This window comes from Lemur catta, chromosome 1 (genome assembly GCF_020740605.2).
Source record: "Lemur catta isolate mLemCat1 chromosome 1, mLemCat1.pri, whole genome shotgun sequence".
NCBI classification, from domain to species: domain Eukaryota; kingdom Metazoa; phylum Chordata; class Mammalia; order Primates; family Lemuridae; genus Lemur; species Lemur catta.
The window spans coordinates 129,441,373-129,460,525 of NC_059128.1; the positions used below are offsets into that span (position 1 = coordinate 129,441,373).

At 42.0% G+C, this 19,153-nt stretch overlaps 1 protein-coding gene across 1 annotated transcript in view; it reads right to left on the minus strand.

The window, feature by feature from the left end:
* CUBN (cubilin) overlaps positions 1-19,153 on the minus strand; it is a 227,505-nt gene that overhangs the window by 132,953 nt on the left and 75,399 nt on the right. The window contains exon 28 of the mRNA XM_045534123.1: positions 14,608-14,758. Coding sequence (XP_045390079.1) covers positions 14,608-14,758 — 151 coding nt within the window. The remainder of the gene's footprint in view (positions 1-14,607; positions 14,759-19,153) is intronic.

Here is a 19,153-nt window from a genome sequence, read left to right on the forward strand (position 1 = left end):
TTACAGGGATTTTGAACAGAAACTTTCAGGTCAGGGAGAGTAGGGAAGCAAAGCAGAATGTGGGCTCCTTGAAATGGCCAAAGCTGTCCAAAGGTGACTGGCATGTAGTAAGAATGACGGAAAGTCAGCAAGTCCTGGTTTGGTGTTGCCAGTTAATTCCCAACAGTCTCTACAGGTGTGTGGCCAATGGATAGGTATCTGTCCTGCTAGGACCACTAGTCCTCTCTGAAGACAAGGCCAAGGGTAGAGCTCCAAGAATTCATAAGGGCCTGAATTTAAGGATTTCCAGATTAATTTTCAGGGGGATTTTGTGAGTTAGCATGTATTCTGTGAGAACAGAGACACAAACTGGAGTGATCATGAGATGAAATCAGAGAAGAAAATCAAGTAATGGAAAGGCTAAGGAATGTGAAATAAGACAGCAATAAGAAAGAAGAGGACAGAACACAGTGATTCCAGAAGAAGAGAAAATTGTCCAACACTGTCAAACTCCTTATATTGGATTAAATAGTGTCCCCCCGAAATTTGTGTCCACCAGGAATGTGTGAATGCGGCATTATTGGGAAATAGGGTCTCTGCAGATGTAATCAAGTTAAAATGAGTTCAAACTGCATCAGGGTAGGACCTGAATCCAATATACCGGTGTCCTTATAAGAAGAGGGCAATTTGGACCCAGACACATGGAAGGAAGAAGGGTGCGTGAGGATGGAGGCAGGGACTGGAGTTATGCTTCCGCAAGTCAAGGAAAGCCAAGGACTTCCAGCAACCAACAGAGGCTATAAGAGGCAGGAAAGAATTCTTCACTAGAGGCTTAGGAGGGAGACCCTGCCAACATCTTGACTTTGGACTTCTAGCCTCCAGAATAAAGAGAATACATTTCAGTTATCTTAAGCCACCCAGTTCGTGGTACTTAGTTCTCGTAGCCCTAGTAAGCTAATTTCCCCATTCTTTTCCTGATAAATGAGATGGCCAAACTCTGAGGCAGGCACAAAATAGGAGCCACTATGTGTATAATATTTAAGGAGTGTGGGTGGATTTTATTCTATCTTGTAATGATCACTTCCCTTTCACCATCTTGAGGTTTAGATGATGGCTGGTCATGGATAAAGGTTTTCAAGAAAACAGAAAAAGTCTACCTTTGAAAAAGCTAGCAACAAACATACACCCAGGTATCACATTAAAAAGAAATAAGTAAACCCAAGAACTAAAATGTTAAACTATAACTAATGATTTTCACCTTTGAGGAGTCACTAAGGGTTTTAGAACATTTCATCTTCCATAGGGACTTCATCCCTGCCCAGATTTTGTGATAATCCATTTTATTTGATTGATTTCTATATAACAATGGATATGGAGTAAAGTTATCATGTTTCAACGGTAGAGACAAAAAAAAAGTGAAAGAATAAACCATAACATGAAGTTAGTGATTTGCAAAATAGATACAAGGAGCTTAAAATCAATGCTGTCCACAGCTATAAAATGCCCTTTAAATTACATGGAAGATGTCATATAAATATTCACAACTAAGATTATCATAGCCGTCTGACTATCTGAGATGCCCTACATGCAAAGTTTGAAGTGCTTCACCTTAGTACACCTTTAAAGAGAAATAAACCCAATGTTGCCATATTTTAGAAGTTTTCACATAATATAAGCTTAATTTCCTGTATATGAAAGGATAAAACTTTCCATTTTAACCCAGAGAAATTATAGCCAATCTTGCCATATTTCATTTTGATTAACTATTTCCTTCTAATCTATTCATTCCAACCAAATTAAAAAATGGTTTCCCAGTAAAAATTCCTTGCTTACAGTTTTTCAGGATAAATTAATCAATCAACCAATTTCCCTCTCTCTACTTAGATATTTTTGAAATTATTGAAGACTTCTAAACAAAATGTAGTATAAAAATTCTACCAAAGGAAAAAAGGAGACCAAGGCAACTGTACTAATTTCCCCCAAAATAAGTAGTCATGCCTAAGTCTACTAAGAGCTACTTTATGAAATCCCCCCAAACATGGTAAAATAGAGGAAAAGTGTTCTCATTATGCGATTTCCAAGTTTAACACGTATGCTTCTATTTAGAAGTATTGATTCTAAACCTGTTCTTTCAATTTCATTATTTTGGCCCACAGGGCTCTTGCCGGGAAAAGCTCAGCAAAATTCCAGGGCTCTGTGTGGCTCGCCTCACCCTAGTTCCTTCCCTCACCTTCCCCAGCCTCTAACCTTCCCTCCACAGGGAGCTTACTCCACCCTGGCCAATGGACAAATGTGTGCTCTGACCCTCCACTCCGTCCAAACCTGGACCTCAAGACCGTTTTCTGTGATTTTTAACATCCAGGGCTGCAGGCCGCCAGCCTAGGTCCTTAGCTTAGGGGAAGGGAAGCAAAACAATCCAATTAACCAAACCCTCACGTGCCCCGCTCCATCTCCAAGGTCTATCTGCAGTCCACTCAACCTGTTTTGGGAGCAACTCCCCTTCACTTGATAACAGGCTAGATGATCTCTGTGGTTTCTCCCAGATCAGTCGATTCCATCAACCACATGTAGCAACTCCACAAGAAGAGCACTTTATAAATGTGTAATAAAAGAGACATTGTGTTAAAGGATCAACAAATAACATCAGCTATTTTGAACTTGCCTTTTGCCAAGCAAGGTGCTCCTCCCCCAACTCCCACATATTATTGCTACTTGAACCCGAAGAAAGAATGAATTCTGTGATTTAGTGGGGGAGGCCTTTGGAACCAGAACATTATTTACTTGGGAAAGTCTGTACAAATCTCTTTAAAAATATTTATTACTATTTAGTTATAAAATTACTTACCATAAGTTCTGATCTTTGAGTTGCATAAGCATTTAATCTTTCTTGCAATGAAAAGTTGTGGGGGAAAATTATTTGCTTTTTGTCGCAGGGGAGGTACTTAAAGCACAGGCTTTGGAGTTTGGCACCACACACTTGGTTTTGTGTCCTGATTTACTGGACTTGTGAGTTTGGCAAATTACTTAACTTCTCTAAGACTCTTTCCTCAGTTTTCTCATCCATAATATGGGGATGATGATGCTTATTTAGAAGAATTGTTGGGAGGAGACATAAGATAGTGTTTTTCAAGCACCCAGCACAGAGTAAGAGTCAATTTCTAAAATGACAACATCACAACAACAATAATAAATGAGATGTCAGTTAAATCAATGCACTAAGCATTTAATCATATTTTCATTAACTCTTTATATCACAATATAGTTTAATTTTTATCATAATTAATGTCTTAAGATAAATTTAAAATTACATTTAGGTGGTAAAATCTGTATTGTTTAGCCTGTGAGTAATCTAACTAGAAGGAGAAAAAAAAATCAGGGACAAAGTATATTAATGTCATTACTTGTATACAGAATATCAAATGCTACGAACTCTTATAAAATGCAGTTACTATCCTACACCAGACACTCCTTTTGTGTCTGTGAGACAATACTGCTGCTGGCTGGCATTAGTTCCTCTGAGGACACAGTGGCATTCGCATAAAACAAGTCCCGGGACAGGTAGTGTTTGAGACAAATATGACAACATTTAAGTAAACGCTCAAAAAGAGAAACCTCTGGGGACAAAAATTAATGTTCTACACTGAACATCGCGTTTGTTCTGAGTTGGTTTAGTCATTTTTGGCTGCTACAATTTTTGAAACTGAAAAAAAAAAGTCCACGGTTTCTTTTTTCATGTATGAAAAAGTGTGGAATCCCCTGGAAAGTATGTGCAGTTTCTGTCAGGGATGTTGTTGCTAGGGAACTAGAACACAAACAGAAGATTCGAGAAAGCCCTTCCTTTGGCCCAAATCTCAAGGACTGTTACAAATTGTGCAATATATGATTTGGGAAGGTCATGGTTGTTGGAGGGTTATTTATTTCTTTTTATAACTGTTGCAAAGAGTGGCAGCGGAAATAGAATTCAAACTTTTTCAAACAGTAGTGACATGGGAATTGAGAAACAAGACGCCTAAAGGGTCCCTGCTAGTTACAGGACTCAGAGCCAACACTAAATGAAGGTCAACTGTGTGGATGTGTATTTACTGTTGTCGTCAAGGAGGCGGAAAATGTCAGGATTTAGCTTTTCATCTCATTCTGAAAGGTCTGCACAACCATAGGTTGGGACCTTGCTAGAAAAGCTCCAAAGCCAAGGCAAAAAGAGCTGCAAGAATTTTCTTACTAAATTATTGTTCCAATTTTAGAAAGAGTTATTTATAAAAAGACTTTTTTTAAAAATTAGCATTGTTCATTAACAATGTCTTTGCAAAAAAAAAATAAGTGAGAATTTGTCATAAATAAAAATCAGATTCAGTGTCACAACGCAGAAATCTGTGCTTTGGTTCCACACTAAGATGAAATACATTTCCAGTCTCCATGGTTAAAAATATTTTAAGGGTCTCACAAAGACAAAAGTCCAAAATATCAAATAGGCTGAAATACCATAATAAGCAGGGGGGGATATAGCATGCATAAATTTGAGAGAAAGTCTAGCCAGCATTTAAGGCAACAATTTTTAACTTAAACAGAACTAGTGGTTTTTAAAAGCTTCTTTTTTACCTAAATTTCTAGCCTAACCAAATAGGATTTCTTTATCTCATATCACACTGTAATAATAAAACAACCATGGGATTCCATGTTTTTAGTGTCTTTACCGAGAGGTCATTTCCAGACTGACTGAATAAGGAATGCATTCTTCTTCATCAGAAAGGAGGTTACTTTGAAGGCAGATGGGTGGGTGTTTTACCATTTCTGGCTCTGTGACAATTTATCTATCACAGCCTAGCAGGAAGCCACACTCTGAAAGCAATTCAGTCACCAACAGAGAGAAAGGTCTCTGTCTGAGATTAGGACCAGACGGTGTGATTCACAGCCCAGTGTTGTGAGCCTGGCCTGGAATATCTGCTGACTACAATTCGTAAATCACTTTCATGGCAAACATCCTACCTCCAGATTGTTGTGAATTTTTTTACCACTTGGAAGCAAGGCTCAGGAGCAGACAATAAGACAATGAGCACTCAATAATAAAAAAAGTATACTAAAATCATTTTCAAACATGAAAACCTGATGTAATGATGATTTTGCATTTCAAAATTACAAGTTTTGAAGAAATTATCAGGAAGAGGGAAGGTGGCAATTGGTCTAATATCTTGTGTGCCAGTATTTACCACAGGAGTGGCCACATAGTCCCTGTGTATCTTTCTTGAGGATGCATTAGAACATTACTCTCCCTCAATCTTTAGCCATCTTGACTCTGAGGGCCTGAATCCCCAGCTCCCAGGAGCCATGACCCAGAACAGTCCCTTGGGGTCACCTCTATCACAGTGATCTATGACTTCTCCAACTGTCATCTCCTCCCCTGACATTTCTCACTCCCAGCTCTAAAAACAACAGTGGTTCTCTATTCCTTACTACACTAAGTTTAATCTTGTCTGGCTATCTTTCAGAGTTCTATAGATTCTAGCCCCAGGAGGTTTAAGTAGCCTTGTATTCCACTGTCTTCATTATACCATGCTCCTTGCTACCTCTTTCTATGCTCATGCTGACCCAGACACCAGCTATCAATTCTTGTCCTGATCATTCTTTGAGAGTTCTAAAATCTCTGAGTCCATGGAGACTTCTCCAACGACTTACAGCCCCTTTACTCACCTTGCAATAGGAACCTCACAATTTAGCAGTTCTGTTAATTTCCTACAACTGTTTCCTAACTGGATTATGCACACCTTGAAGACAAAGACTAATGTGGTATTTCTTTTGCATGCCTTAAAACATCTTGCACAGTTTTGGATGTATTAATATATTTCATCATATTCACAATTCCAAATTCACTAAAGTGTGATTCATTCCAAAGTCTCTTTCTCTGCCCCAAGCCCTCACCTAATGTTCATCCCCACCCAGGCAATTGCCTAAAGGACACATCCCTTGAGCATATCACAGACACCCAAAATTCAGCATGTTCAAATCCCATCCCAACATGGTCTTCTTCCGAGATCCCTATCTATGGATAATAGTACCAACACGCACCAACTCATCTAAGCTAGTAATGTGGGAGCCAGCGGTGACCCTCCTTTTGTCTCTCAGATTCACACATCTACTCCACCATCTAAATGTCTCATTAATACACCGCCTCACCCTCCACTCATTTCCTTCCTCCCTGCTCTATTACAATAGCCCCTAACTAGTCACGCAGTCTCTCAGCCCTTTCCCCTTCCTGGGCATCCCTCCATCATCTTCCCCGAGTTATTATTCCAAAATGCACATCTGTTCACGTCACTAAATTTCCCACTTAAAAATCCATCAGTGGTCTTTCCCCAATGGCAGGATGGAATCTAAGTTCTTGCAAATCTTGCAAGTTCTCTTATCAATTGGTCTCTGACAACCTGGCCTGGCTCAACTTCTATCCTTTTGCTCAGTGTTTCTCAACCTTTTGCTCCTTATCAGTCCCCCAAGGAGCCTTTTCAGATATTTTTTTTCCAAATTCTCCCCCATGAAAATTTAATACCACAGGTATACTGTATTTCTGTTATATATTATGTGGTTTCTACATTAAAAAGTAAGATTTTTTATACCCACCCCCCAGCACCGATTTTCACCTCCCTGGAGGTGATGTTGCCCCAACAGAGAATGTGTGCTCTAGCTGAAAGACTTGCCCTTTGCAAAACTTTTGTACTCTCACACCTCCCTGCTTCTGCCCAGAAATGCCTTCCTCTCCCAGATATTTGTCTGATCAATTCTTGCCCATTCCTTAAAACTCAGCTCAAATATCAAAGCTGCCTGGAGGGCCCTTGGAACTCCCCCAGACTGACCTCGATACCTTTATCTGCGTTCCCACAGCATCATGGATTATGTATGTATTTCTATACTCATTTGTTTGTGTGCCCTGCCAGATGACTAACTCCCCGAGGTCAAGGATGTGATTTCCTTCTTCTCTGTTGCGGGTGAGCTGTATCCCTGCCAAAATTCATATGTTGAAGTCCTGACCCCTAGACTTCAGAAAGTGTCTATATTTGGAGACAGGGCCTTTAAAGAGGTGATTAGGTTAACATGGGGCTGTTAGAGTGGACCCTAATCCAGTCTGGCCAGTGTCCTTATAAGGAGGAAATCTGCACAGAAATAACAAGATGTGCACATGCAGAGAAAAGGCTCAGTGATGACACAGCGAGAAGACTGTCGTCTGCAAGTCAAGGAGAGAGGCCTCAGGAGAAACCAGCCCTGCCGACACCTTGGTCTTGGATGTCCAGCCTCCAGAATTGCAAGACAGTCAATCTCTGTTGTGGCATTTTGTTACGGCAGCCCTAGCAGACTAATACTCTCTATATTTCAAACACCAAACCCAGGGCCTGGTGGTGAATAAACACGTGCTGTTGGTGGGATGAACGAATGACAATGAAAACTTGTTCTCAATAAATTCCTGCCTGCAGAGGTCGTGTGCAATCACCATAAAGTGACTCATAGTTCTGACCCTCTGTTCTCAGCACGTAGCCCAGCACGGCTTCTCATAGAGGCTGGTTTATCCACCCTCACACCCTAAGGACTATGACCCAGCATACGACCAATGGGTAACAGCATTACAAAAGATAATACCTTTGTCTTCAAGGGGCAAACCTCCCAGAAACCCAACCACACATACTGTAAGACACGAAAGAAATAAAAATTACACTTTAGAAAAAGTTCCCCTGTAAGACTCGTGGCAAACAAAGACTAACGAAAGACCATTTGAGAGAAAGAGAACTGGAGCGAAGGTTTAAGAGAAACATTGCTGACCTCATGGAAGTTTTCTGCCAGTGCTCTAGAAATAAAATTATGTTTTTAAAAAGCCCTTTGGTACCGTGCCTCATGCCCACAGGTAGTCAAGGAGGTACCCGCTCATGTTCAAACCAAGCGGTCATAGAGGATCTTGATACGGTTTTTAAAATATTCTCCCCAAAACCAATTTCTGAAACCTCTCCAGGCTTGAGAAATCTCACTAATGGCTAAAAAGGAAGATAAAAATGGATCTAGCCCCCATGTGAGAGGCTGATGTCATCTGTCTCCACAAAGAAAAGGCCACACTTTCCTTTGTGGGACTCCAGGGTGACATCACCTCCTGATCACAGGCCTCTCAGCCCTTCCCCTGCTGGCTCCCAGCTGAAGGGTTCGCTCCCTTTGCAAATGTCAGTCTTCTGCTCACAAAGCCCCTTGACCTTGTTTGCATGCTGGATTCCGTCACCAAGGGAAAGAAGGCCCCTGGGAGCGGGACCAGGGGAGCCAAGGGGTGTGTGCAGCTGGCTGGGAGGCCGCTATTCACACAGCTTGCGGAAAGTTCTATATGCCCTTCAGCAGCCCAGACGGAGGCCCCAAGGCCGAATGCAGCCCCTGGACAATGCTGTCAACGCTGAATACTGGGAACCGATTAGCGAGGCTGGGCAACTGTGGCCATTTCTTTATTTCCAGGGTGTGACCCTCTTTGAGGGTGGGCACAAAAGCCCTGCGCTGTGGCTCCCTCTCACGTCTGCAGGGCCACCTTCAAAATGGGCCCACCGATAAAGCCCGTTTGTAGGTCCATTTTCTCAAAGCAAATAGAAGATTTGTGCGATCCACAAAGAAGCACATTTTGTAAAAGGGTTTATTTATTAACTGGGGAAGTGAATGAGGTGTGTAAGGAGTCTTCCTCAGAAGCAGTGCTCTGGGAAGCAATGTTGCTGTAGGTTTTGAACTCTTCTGTGCAGAATTTTTTGAGCTTTTATTGCAGTTTGGAAACGAGTAGAAGGGGAAAGGGCCTGAAGGTAATTTGAAGGAAAGGCCTAGGAGTTTAGAGCCTCCTGCTCTAGCCAGGGCAGGGACAACAGCACCAGGGCCAATGACAGTCAGGGAGTCCTGAACAGCCCCCCAGCCCCAACCCTCAGGAGACCCCTAGAGGGGCCATGCAGAGACGATCTTTTTGAATTTTTTTTACACACACTCACACATACAAATGCATTTAAGAATATTACTATTACCCTTGAACATTGAGAGTAATTTTTTTTTTTTTTTTTTTAATTTTTATATTTTTTTTTAATTTCAGCTCATCATGGGGGTACATAAGTTCAGGTCATATACATTGTCCCTGTCCCGCCCATCCCCCCGAGTCAGAGTCCCAAGCGCGTCCGCTCCCACTCTCCAGACAGTGCGCCTGGCACTCGCCATGTATTCATACCTCGATCCCCTCCCCCTCCACCTCCCCGGGTCTGCACCCTGAAGCATGACCATTCCCCAGAGGGTGCGCAATGCACTCGTCATGTAGGCATACACCCATCCCCTCCCCCCACCCCCCCCATCCCAGTCTGATATCCAATTGGTATCCTTCCCTGATGTACATTTAGGTGATGATCAGGGAAACCAGTTTTCTGGTGAGTACATGTGATGCTTGTTTTTCCATTCTTTGGATACTTCACTTAGTATAATGGGTTCCAGCTCTCTCCAGGAGAACCAAAGAGATGTCGTATCATCGTTATTTCTTATAGCTGAGTAGTACTCCATGGTATACATATACCACAGTTTACTAATCCATTCGTGGATTGATGGGCACTTGGGTTGTTTCCACATCTTTGCTATTGTGAATTGTGCTGCTATAAACATTCGGGTACAGGTGTCTTTGTTAAAGAATGACTTTTGTTCTTCTGGGTATATGCCCAATAATGGAATTGCTGGATCAAATGGTAGGTCTACTTGAATCTGTTTAAGGTATCTCCATATTGCTTTCCATAGGGGTTGCACTAGTTTGCATTCCCACCAGCAGTGTATGAGTGTTCCTGTCTCTCCGCATCCACGCCAACACGTGTTGTTTTGGGATTTTTTGATAAAGGCCATTCTCACCGGAGTTAAGTGGTATCTCATTGTGGTTTTGATTTGCATTTCCCTGATGATTAGGGATGTTGAGCATTTTTTGATACGTTTTTTTGGCCATTCTTATGTCTTCTTTTGAAAAATTTCTATTCATGTCCTTTGCCCATTTTTTGATAGGATTGTTTGATTTTTTCTTGCTGATTTTCCTGAGTTCTAAATAGATTCTTGTTATCAGTCTTTTATCTGATGTGTAGTATGCGAAAATTTTTTCCCATTCTGTAGGCTGTCTGTTTATTTTCGTGACTGTTTCTTTGGCTGTGCAGAAGCTTTTTAATTTAATCAGGTCCCATTCGTTTATTTTTGTTGTTGCTGCAATTGCCTTAGGGGTTTTCTTCATAAATTCTTTGCCTAGACCAACGTCTGTGAGAGTCTTTCCTACATTTTCTTCTAGAATTCTAATCGTTTCCCGTTTAAGGTTTAAATCTGTTATCCACCGTGATTTGATTTTTGTGAGAGGTGAAATCTGTGGGTCCTGTTTCAGTCTTCTACATGTGGCTATCCAGTTTTCCCAGCACCATTTATTGAATAGGGACTCTTGTCCCCAGAGTATGTTTTTGTCTATTTTGTCAAAGATTAGATGATTATATGAGGATGGTTTTATATTTGGGTTTTCTGTTCTGTTCCACTGGTCTGTGTCCCTGCCCTTGTGCCAATACCAAGCAGTTTTAAGCACCACAGCTTTGTAGTATAGTTTGAAGTCTGGCAAATCAATACCTCCCATTTTGTTTTTATTGCTTAAGATTGCTTTTGCTATACGGGGTCTTCTCTGTTTCCATACAAAGTGTATAATTATTTTTTCTAAATCTGTGAAAAATGATGTTGGTAATTTAATAGGAATTGCATTGAATCTATAGATTACTTTGGGTAGTATAGACATTTTAACGATGTTAATTCTTCCAATCCATGAGCATGGTATGGATTTCCACTTATTTACGTGTTCTGCAATTTCCTTCCTTAGCGTTTCATAGTTGAGAGTAATTTTTAAATTTATTTTGTATTTTATTTTGCGTTTTGAGTCCCACAATTGGCCAGTCGCTTCAGTCCTGCAAGATCCTACTCAAAACTCATTTCTCTGAACTAAGAAAGAGTGACATGAAGAGAGAGGGTGTGGCCTGCTGGGTCCCTACTCGCGTGTGCGTGTGTGTGTGTGTGTGTGTGTGTGTGTGTGTGTGTGTGTGTGTGTAATATACATATTTCCAGCCCTTCTGGACTTCCCAGGTTCTTCCCATCACAGGATCTTTCTGCCACCTGGAATCCGTTTCCTTCTCCGGTTTGCCTAGTTAACTCCTGCTTATTTTTCAGATTTTAGTTCAAAGGTCTTGTTCGCAGGGAAGATTTCCCTGACCTCCTGCCTGGCCCAGGTCAGATGCTTACTTGGTACTTCCCACGGTTTTGATTTTCTGTTGATTTGTGTAGTTATCTGTTGATGCCTGCGTCTCTCACCTGCCCTGCGAGCTCTGTGAGAGCAGCAGCCATATCCGTGGCTGTGTCACTTTGTGTCCCCAGCCCCTGCACAGTACCTGGCACAAGAGATCCTTAATATCTGCAGAGTGAACAAACGAGTCGGAATGATAAATCAGGATTTATGTCTGGCGATTCCCTCCAATGGATAAAAAGGGGGGGGGCTTCTCCCATAGGGGAGTGTACCCCCTTCCCAGATCCTGTCCTCTCTCTTGGCGCCTTCTCAGGCCGTCTCAACTAAAGACACAGTTCAGAGGCAGGGCACACACTCTGCGTACTCATGGCATTGCACAACTATAGAATATGACAGCCAGTTAATTTTGGGCAAATTTAAATGACTAACAATCCGCTTCTAGAAGGTTCTTACCGAGTATAATTTACATATAGTGGGCGGCACAAAGTTAAATATTTTTTTTTCCAAATCTGGTCTCAGCTGGCAAAATTCTGTTACACAACTCTGGCTCCAAGCTTAGCAAGTTTTTAGCAACTGGGAGAAAGTTTTTGAAACAGGAAAAGAGAATAGACAGAGGGTGTCTTTGACTCTCCCAGAAGACATTTGCCAAATAGAACCGGTAGAAAAAAATTGTCCCAAGTAAAGCTTAGACCTTTCACCAGAACATTCGGCATGTTGGCTAGAAGAACCCAGTGATACTGTAATCTGGGTGTAGCTCATAATGACCACTCAGTCAAGCTCCTTACGGTGACCTTGGGCTAGTATGGTTAGAACAGCCTCTGTCGGGCAAGGTGGCTCAAGTCTGTAATCCCAGCACTCTGGGAGGCTGAGGCAGGAGGATCCCCTGAGCTCAGGAGTTCCAGACCAGCCTGAGCAAGAGCGCGACCCTGTCTTTATTAAAAATAGAAAAAATTAGCCACATTAGCTGAGCATCATGGCGTGTGCCTGCTACTTAGGAGGCTGAGGCAGGAGGATTGCTTGAGCCCAGGAGTTGGAGGCTGCAGTGAGCTTTGAAGATGCCACTGCACTCTACCCAGGGAGACAGATCAAGAACTTGTCTCAAAAATATATAAACAAATAAAAATAAAAAAGAACAGCCTGGAGGAGGGAGTGGCCCCTTGAGAAGAAAGATGCAGCAGAATCACTGCTCCTAGCACTCTCCATCCTGACCACATGGACTAATTATTTGGGCAGGGCTGAAAAATGAGCAATGCTCAAGGCCAAGGTCCCACTGCAGACCAACTTAATCCTACCTCGGGAGGTTGGGACCCAGGCATGGGCACTTTTTTAAACTCCCAGGCAGTTCCAATGTGCATCTAGGGCTGAGGCCACTTCTGAGGCTCCTGGTTAACATTTCCTAACTCCCAACTTTCTGACCCCTGGGAAAGTTTTCTCCTCTTTGGATCTCTGAAGCAGCATGGTTCTCTATCGCAGGGACCCCAGGTGGCATCCTAGTGTCATGAAAGCAAACTGGTAGTACAATGTGCCCTTTGGGCACCTCAGAAGGATTTTCCAGTCCCCTAGGCATGCCATCTATCTACCATTTTATTTCTCCAGGCGTAACACCTGCTCTCGCTGGGCTCCTCAAAGTGTGATCCAGAGAGTGGCACCATCTGAACTACCTGGGGGCTTTAAGAAGTGCAAATTCACAGGCCCTACCCTAGAGCCCAGCTTCACTGTAACCGGCTCCCCTGTGATTCATGGGCACAAGAACGTCTGACAAACGCTGCTCTGGAGCTCTTAAAGATCTGAGTCATTTCCTAGCGTTTTCCTGTCCCTTCTATGTCATTTTACTCTGTCTCTAGTTTACTTAGAATCATGACATTTCTGAATCACAGAATACTGCAGATGGACTGCACTGTAGAGATGCATCAATGGAATCCCTTCATTAATGGATCGATAAGTTGACCTATGATAAATCTACTCACTGATGAAGAAGAAGGTCCAGAATTTCTATAAGCTATACTCATTTACTTTGGGAATTCATAACCTATGTTTTCAGCTACAAGTAGCTCTGTGGATTACCACTGACTATGTTTAAACACTGACAACCCCACACATATTTTAACAGAAATACACTCAGTGCCCAGTTCATAATCTCAGAACATCCAGCACTCTGAAGTATATAATAGTACTATTCAGTTACATTCAACCCTGAGACTCATATAGTGAGTGCATTATGATGTGAAGAACCCTCAAAAGTCAACCACTGCACACATTTGTGTATGCTCACCTTGGGTTCACCCCTGATTTTATTAGTAGGGCCACAGCTTAAATGTCTGTGCTTGATCCTGGTAGACTATCACAACTTCACTTCTCTTTCCAGTTGATTGCAATACACCATTGAGCCCTGTAACAGCTTCGTTGAGAGCTGCTGCTATGATACCCCCAAGAACTACATTTTTCAGGATCCAGTGACCTGGATCACTCTAGGACAGTGGTTCTCCAACTTTAGTCACCAGTGGAAACACAGCTTATTGGACTACCTTCACAGTTCATGATTCTGTAGGCCTGGGATGGGGCCCAAGAATTTGCATGTCTAACAAGTTCCAAGTGATGCTGTGTGGCTCTCTGGGGACCACATTTTGAGAACCACTGCTCTGGGGCCTGCTAATTGTGAACTGGCCCACATGAGATTTGTAGAAGTCCCAGACCTCTTGTTAAAAAAGACTTTTCATCTTGAGAAGAATGATTATCTCTATCTGGTTCCTAAACCACCAATTGGTAGGTGGGCTCTGCTGTGCCCCTACCTGTTTGACAGGTGCAACCCATGCCCCTGGCTTGCTGTGTCACAGCTTAACTTCTCAGCTCCTATCCCTCCTCTCGGTCCAACCTTTCCCTTTCCCCTTGCCCTGGTTTCTCTCCGATTCACTCTCATTCTTTCTCATCCAGCCGTATCCTTCTCCCTCTGCCTATTGTCAAGGTGAGCCTTAAGTCTCATTGCGTTCCCCTGCACCCGAGAGACTCCCATCCCACCTAGCAATTGCCTCACTATAGCCCAGGTTCAGGTCTTCATCCCTGGGAACTTCATCCTGCTCCCGCCTTTCTCTGAGGCAATTTATTGCTGCATCTATGCGAGCAGTGGCCCAGATCCTTTTCAATTCGACTTCACTTCTGCTCTTAACCCTAACAGGATTTAACTCTCTGAGTTCCACCAGTGTCTGAGGAAAGAAACTTCCTAAAGCCTAGCGCTAGATCACTACCCGGGTTCCATCATTTGTTCATGATGTCATTTCCAAACGTAGAACTGGAACGCGAACAATTCTTGGTCAAGCAACTACTACGAGCGCAACTGAGATCATCTCGAGGCTTACCATGAATGAACCACAGCATCTGAAACCCTTTCTCGTGGTGGCCAACCCCGTCGGTGTGGAACAGCACTTGAAGCTGGGAGCCTGTGGTACTCCCTGGAGGGGGCAGACTCGCCCCACAGTAGCGCCCCATCCGCCGTGCTCCATCGTAGAGCTGAAATCAAAGAGAAAAGTCCCAGTGGAGAAGCACTTCACATGGTTTGTCAGATGGAAAGAAAGCCAACTCCACTCATGTAGCAAAGACTGCTCCTTGGTTCCAAGGCTGGAGGTAAATCTGTCAAGGTGGATTGAGTACAGGAGGCTCAATGTAAGAATTAAAAGTAGATAATTGGATAGAGACTATTTTAGAGATGGATCTGATTCCTAAGCCCAATAAATTTGGAAACTCAACTATTAGTTTGTGGCTTAATGTCAACCTAGCAAGACCAAAGTATAGTCCAGGCAGAGAACAGGGAAATGGTCCACCAACCAGCTGCCTTTGTGTATTAATGACACATAAGAGATGCTCAATGAATAGCAGCTATACAATTGCAAGATATAATTTTCTAAGTAAACATTCACTTTAAAAAATAATCAGACACTTTAAAACGGTATGAAAAAGGAAAATACAAAGATTAATCCCATCGAAGATAATATTGTATTAATACCAGAAATTTCTCTTGTTGATATTTTTTCATTTGCATATATGTGTGTGTGTATATATATATATTTGTGCAGGTGTATATATGTGTGTATAAATTTGCACTACATAGTTAATTGTGCTCCCTGTTTTTCACTAAGCATGTCATTAAACAGTCTGCATATATATTGGCAAAAATGCCACTAATAGACTATTTACACTATAATTCTATCAATGTTCTTTAAGATATTTCCAATTTTTTGCCAGTATAAATATTTGTTTGATACTTTAAATGTTTCTTTCTTTTTTTTTTTATTTCAGCTCATCATGGGGGTACATAAGTTCAGGTCATATACATTGTCCATGTCCTGCCCATCCCCCCGAGTCAGAGTCCCAAGCGCGTCCATTCTCATTCTCCAGACAGTGCGCCTGGCACTCATCATGTAGTCATACCTCCATCCCCTCCCCCCCCACCTCCCCGGGTCTGCACCTTCAAGCATGACCATTCCCCAGAGGGTGCGCAACGTACTCGTCATGTAGGCATACACCCATCCCCTCCCCCCACCCCCCATCCCAGTCTGATATCCAATTGGTATCCTTCCCCGATGTACATTTAGGTGATGATCAGGGAAACCAGTTTTCTGGTGAGTACATGTGATGCTTGTTTTTTCATTCTTTGGATACTTCACTTAATATAATGGGTTCCAACTCTCTCCAGGAGAACCAAAGAGATGTCGTATCATCGTTATTTCTATAAAATGAATGACTCAAAGACTATAATCTTGTGGCTCTCAATAAAATATTAATAAATTTCTTTTCTTTTCTTTTTTTTTTTTTGAGACAGAGTCTCACTCTGTCACGTGGGCTAGAGTGCTGTGGCATCAGTCTAGCTCACAGCAACCTCAAACTCCTGGGCTCAAGTGATCCTCCTGCCTCAGCCTCCCCAGTAGCTGGGACTACAGGCATGCACCACCGTGCCCGGCTAATTTTTCTATTTTTAGTAGAGACAGGGTCTCACTCTTGCTCAGTCTGGTCTCGAACTCCTGACCTTAAGCGATCCTCCCACCTCAGCCTCCCAGAGTGCTAGGATTACAGGCATGAGCCACTGTGCCCGGCCAAAATATTAATAAATTTCTTACCAGAAAGTTTATACTGATTTATCCTCCCACCAACAGTTTACAAAGATGTTTCTTTCAGTGGAGCTTTGTTGATTATGATTAGAATTATTTTTAAAACTGGTGCTGATAGTAAAAAATTATTTTTTATATTTTTTGTGTTATTTTGATTACTTTGAGGTTGAAGTTGTTTTGTTTTTGTTTTTAATGTTTATTGGGCATTTATATTTTTCTCTTGGAATTTTTCTGCTGAAGTCTTTGCCCATTTTTCCACTGAGGTATTTGTACATCCTCAGAGAGAAATGAGGGTGCGAGGTTTGTACCCTTAACCTGCCTCATTAATAATTTTGTCAGCTGCATGCCTCCAAACTAAAAAAAATTAAAAAGAAAAACAGAAAACCTCTCTGCTCTATCTCTTCACTTGAGAAAGATGACACAAAGATTGGCTTCCTCATGACTTGGGCCATTATATTTTCTCTTAATTCTCTTGATGTTCACATTAAACACTTTGTTCTAGATATGCTTGGGATGAGCTTCCCATGACAATAAAAGGGAAAATATCTGATAATGGACACATGGACTTCCTTGATTATTCTCTTAGAGAGTACATATACTTAAGAGTGTGTATGAGTGTGTGTGTCTTTGCACATGTCTGTGGGTAAATGCATAATCTGGACTCAATAAATTCTAAACTGACCAAATTATTTTTACTTACTGAAATGTTATGATATAAAATATTGTTTGAAACATTGATTTGAGTGTGGAAAACTCTATAATCAAATTTTACGAAGCAGAAGCACCTCCATGGAGCCTTTTCTAATCCCTACAGTCAGGCATAAATTAGTTTTCCTTCAGAAGCCCTTAGATTTTCATCGTGCTTCTTTTGTGGAAACGATCACATCCCTTTACATTCCAGCTATAGGCATGTGTGTCTCATCTCCCAGACTGTCCTTAGAGCACAGACTTTCTTCCCTCACTGCCTACAGCAGGGCTTTAATGAGGGCAGGTTCCCAATGCATCTGCAATAAATGCACACAGTGATTTCCCCCACAACCTCATTTGTATTAATAGGACTTAATCTACATCATTATAAGAACCCTGTATAGTCAGTTAGGTATTAGGGTCATATAGTTCTAAATTTCAGGGTGTTCTTTTTAGGCAATAAAAAGTTTGGATCCTTTCTGGCCACTCTGTAGAGAAGAGAGGGAACCAGGCAGGCCCTCGTTCAAGATCATAACAAATCAGGCCGGGCGCGGTGGCTCACGCCTGTAATCCTAGCACTCTGGAAGGTCGAGGCGGGTGGATCGCTCAAGGTCAAGAGTTCGAGACCAGCCTAAGCAAGAGCGAGACCCTGTTTCTACTAAAAAAAATAGAAAGAAATTATCTGGCTACCTAAAATGTATACAGAAAAAATTAGCTGGGCATGGGTGGTGCATGCCTGTAGTCCCAGCTACTTGGGAGGCTGAGGCAGTAGGATCGCTGAAGTCCAGCAGTTTGAGGTTGCTGTGAGCTGGGCTGACGCCACGGCACTCACTCTAGCCCGGGCAACAAAGCGAGACTCTGTCTCAAAAAAAAAAAAAAAAAGATCATAATAAATCACAGATTTGTAGACCTTGACCTGTCTCATTGAGTTCTCAGATTGGCTGCTCTTCAGACACACACATTTGTGAGATTTCAACAAAGGTCAGCAGAGATTGAAGAAGACAAGCTGGGAAGTGCATTATATCACTCACCCTTAAGTACTAACCCGAAGCATTTTAAGCAAATGAATAAAGATGTGGTTTATTTTTCAAGCTTATCACTTTGGCTTCCTTTTTTAACAAAAACACTACTGCTTCAAATGCTTGTATTTATTATCAAGATTCTATTAGTCTCCATATTTGACAGAAGCCATAATGACGGAAGGAGGATGAGAGAAAGGAGAAAACAACATAAAAAGAAAAAGGAACACGAACAAAAGCCCTTCACTGCAGCTCTCAGCCCGGCCCCTGATTCGGGGGTGAACTGGAGGTGCAATCTGTGGGCTCCTAAATCACCACTTCACTGCAGGGTATTCATCTCAGCTTCAGAGTTTTTAATAAATCTAGTGCATGAAGTCCAGCTGGAAATTAATTAATACAAAAACAAACATACTGCTCCCAAGAAGAGGCATAATTAGCAAGAAAATGCTCTGCTGTCTTCCACCCCAAAAGGCTAGTTTAGTGGCCAAAGCTTAAATTATTTCATTTTTATCCAACAAAATGTCAGGCAAGATGTCCTCTATAGCCATAATCATCCTAAGCGTGATAGATCTTATGAAATACTAGGTAGCAACATGTTGAGGATTGGATTCTGCACAAGGTCGTGCACAATATAATACTTTTTGCCTCCCAGCTCAGCAAGGTTAAGAAACGTGACATTTTCACATGACATAGAGGGGATTTTTTTTTTTCTTCCTTCCGGATCAGATTAGTTCCCTGAAAGAGACCCCTGAATCCCAGCCATTCAGTGGTCTTAAGTAACACATTGTGAATAGAATTGGGGGTGGGGGGAAGGCAGTGGGTGTGGGGGAACACAGATGAATGACAATCAGTTTCCTTTCGCCTTTGCAGGGGAGGAAATAATGCATTGAAGTAAACGTCAAATAGACATTTATTAAAATGCTTAAATATGATGCCAAATAAATTAATGAATAAGTGAGTGTAGAACAATGCCTCGATAAGGCAGAAAAAATCCAATTCCTCCAATTTTAGGGCCTTTTAAAGTTGACCCTTAATTAAGTCAGGTTTTTTGTTTATATTCACACAGATGGCTCATGTCACCTCTACAATTCATT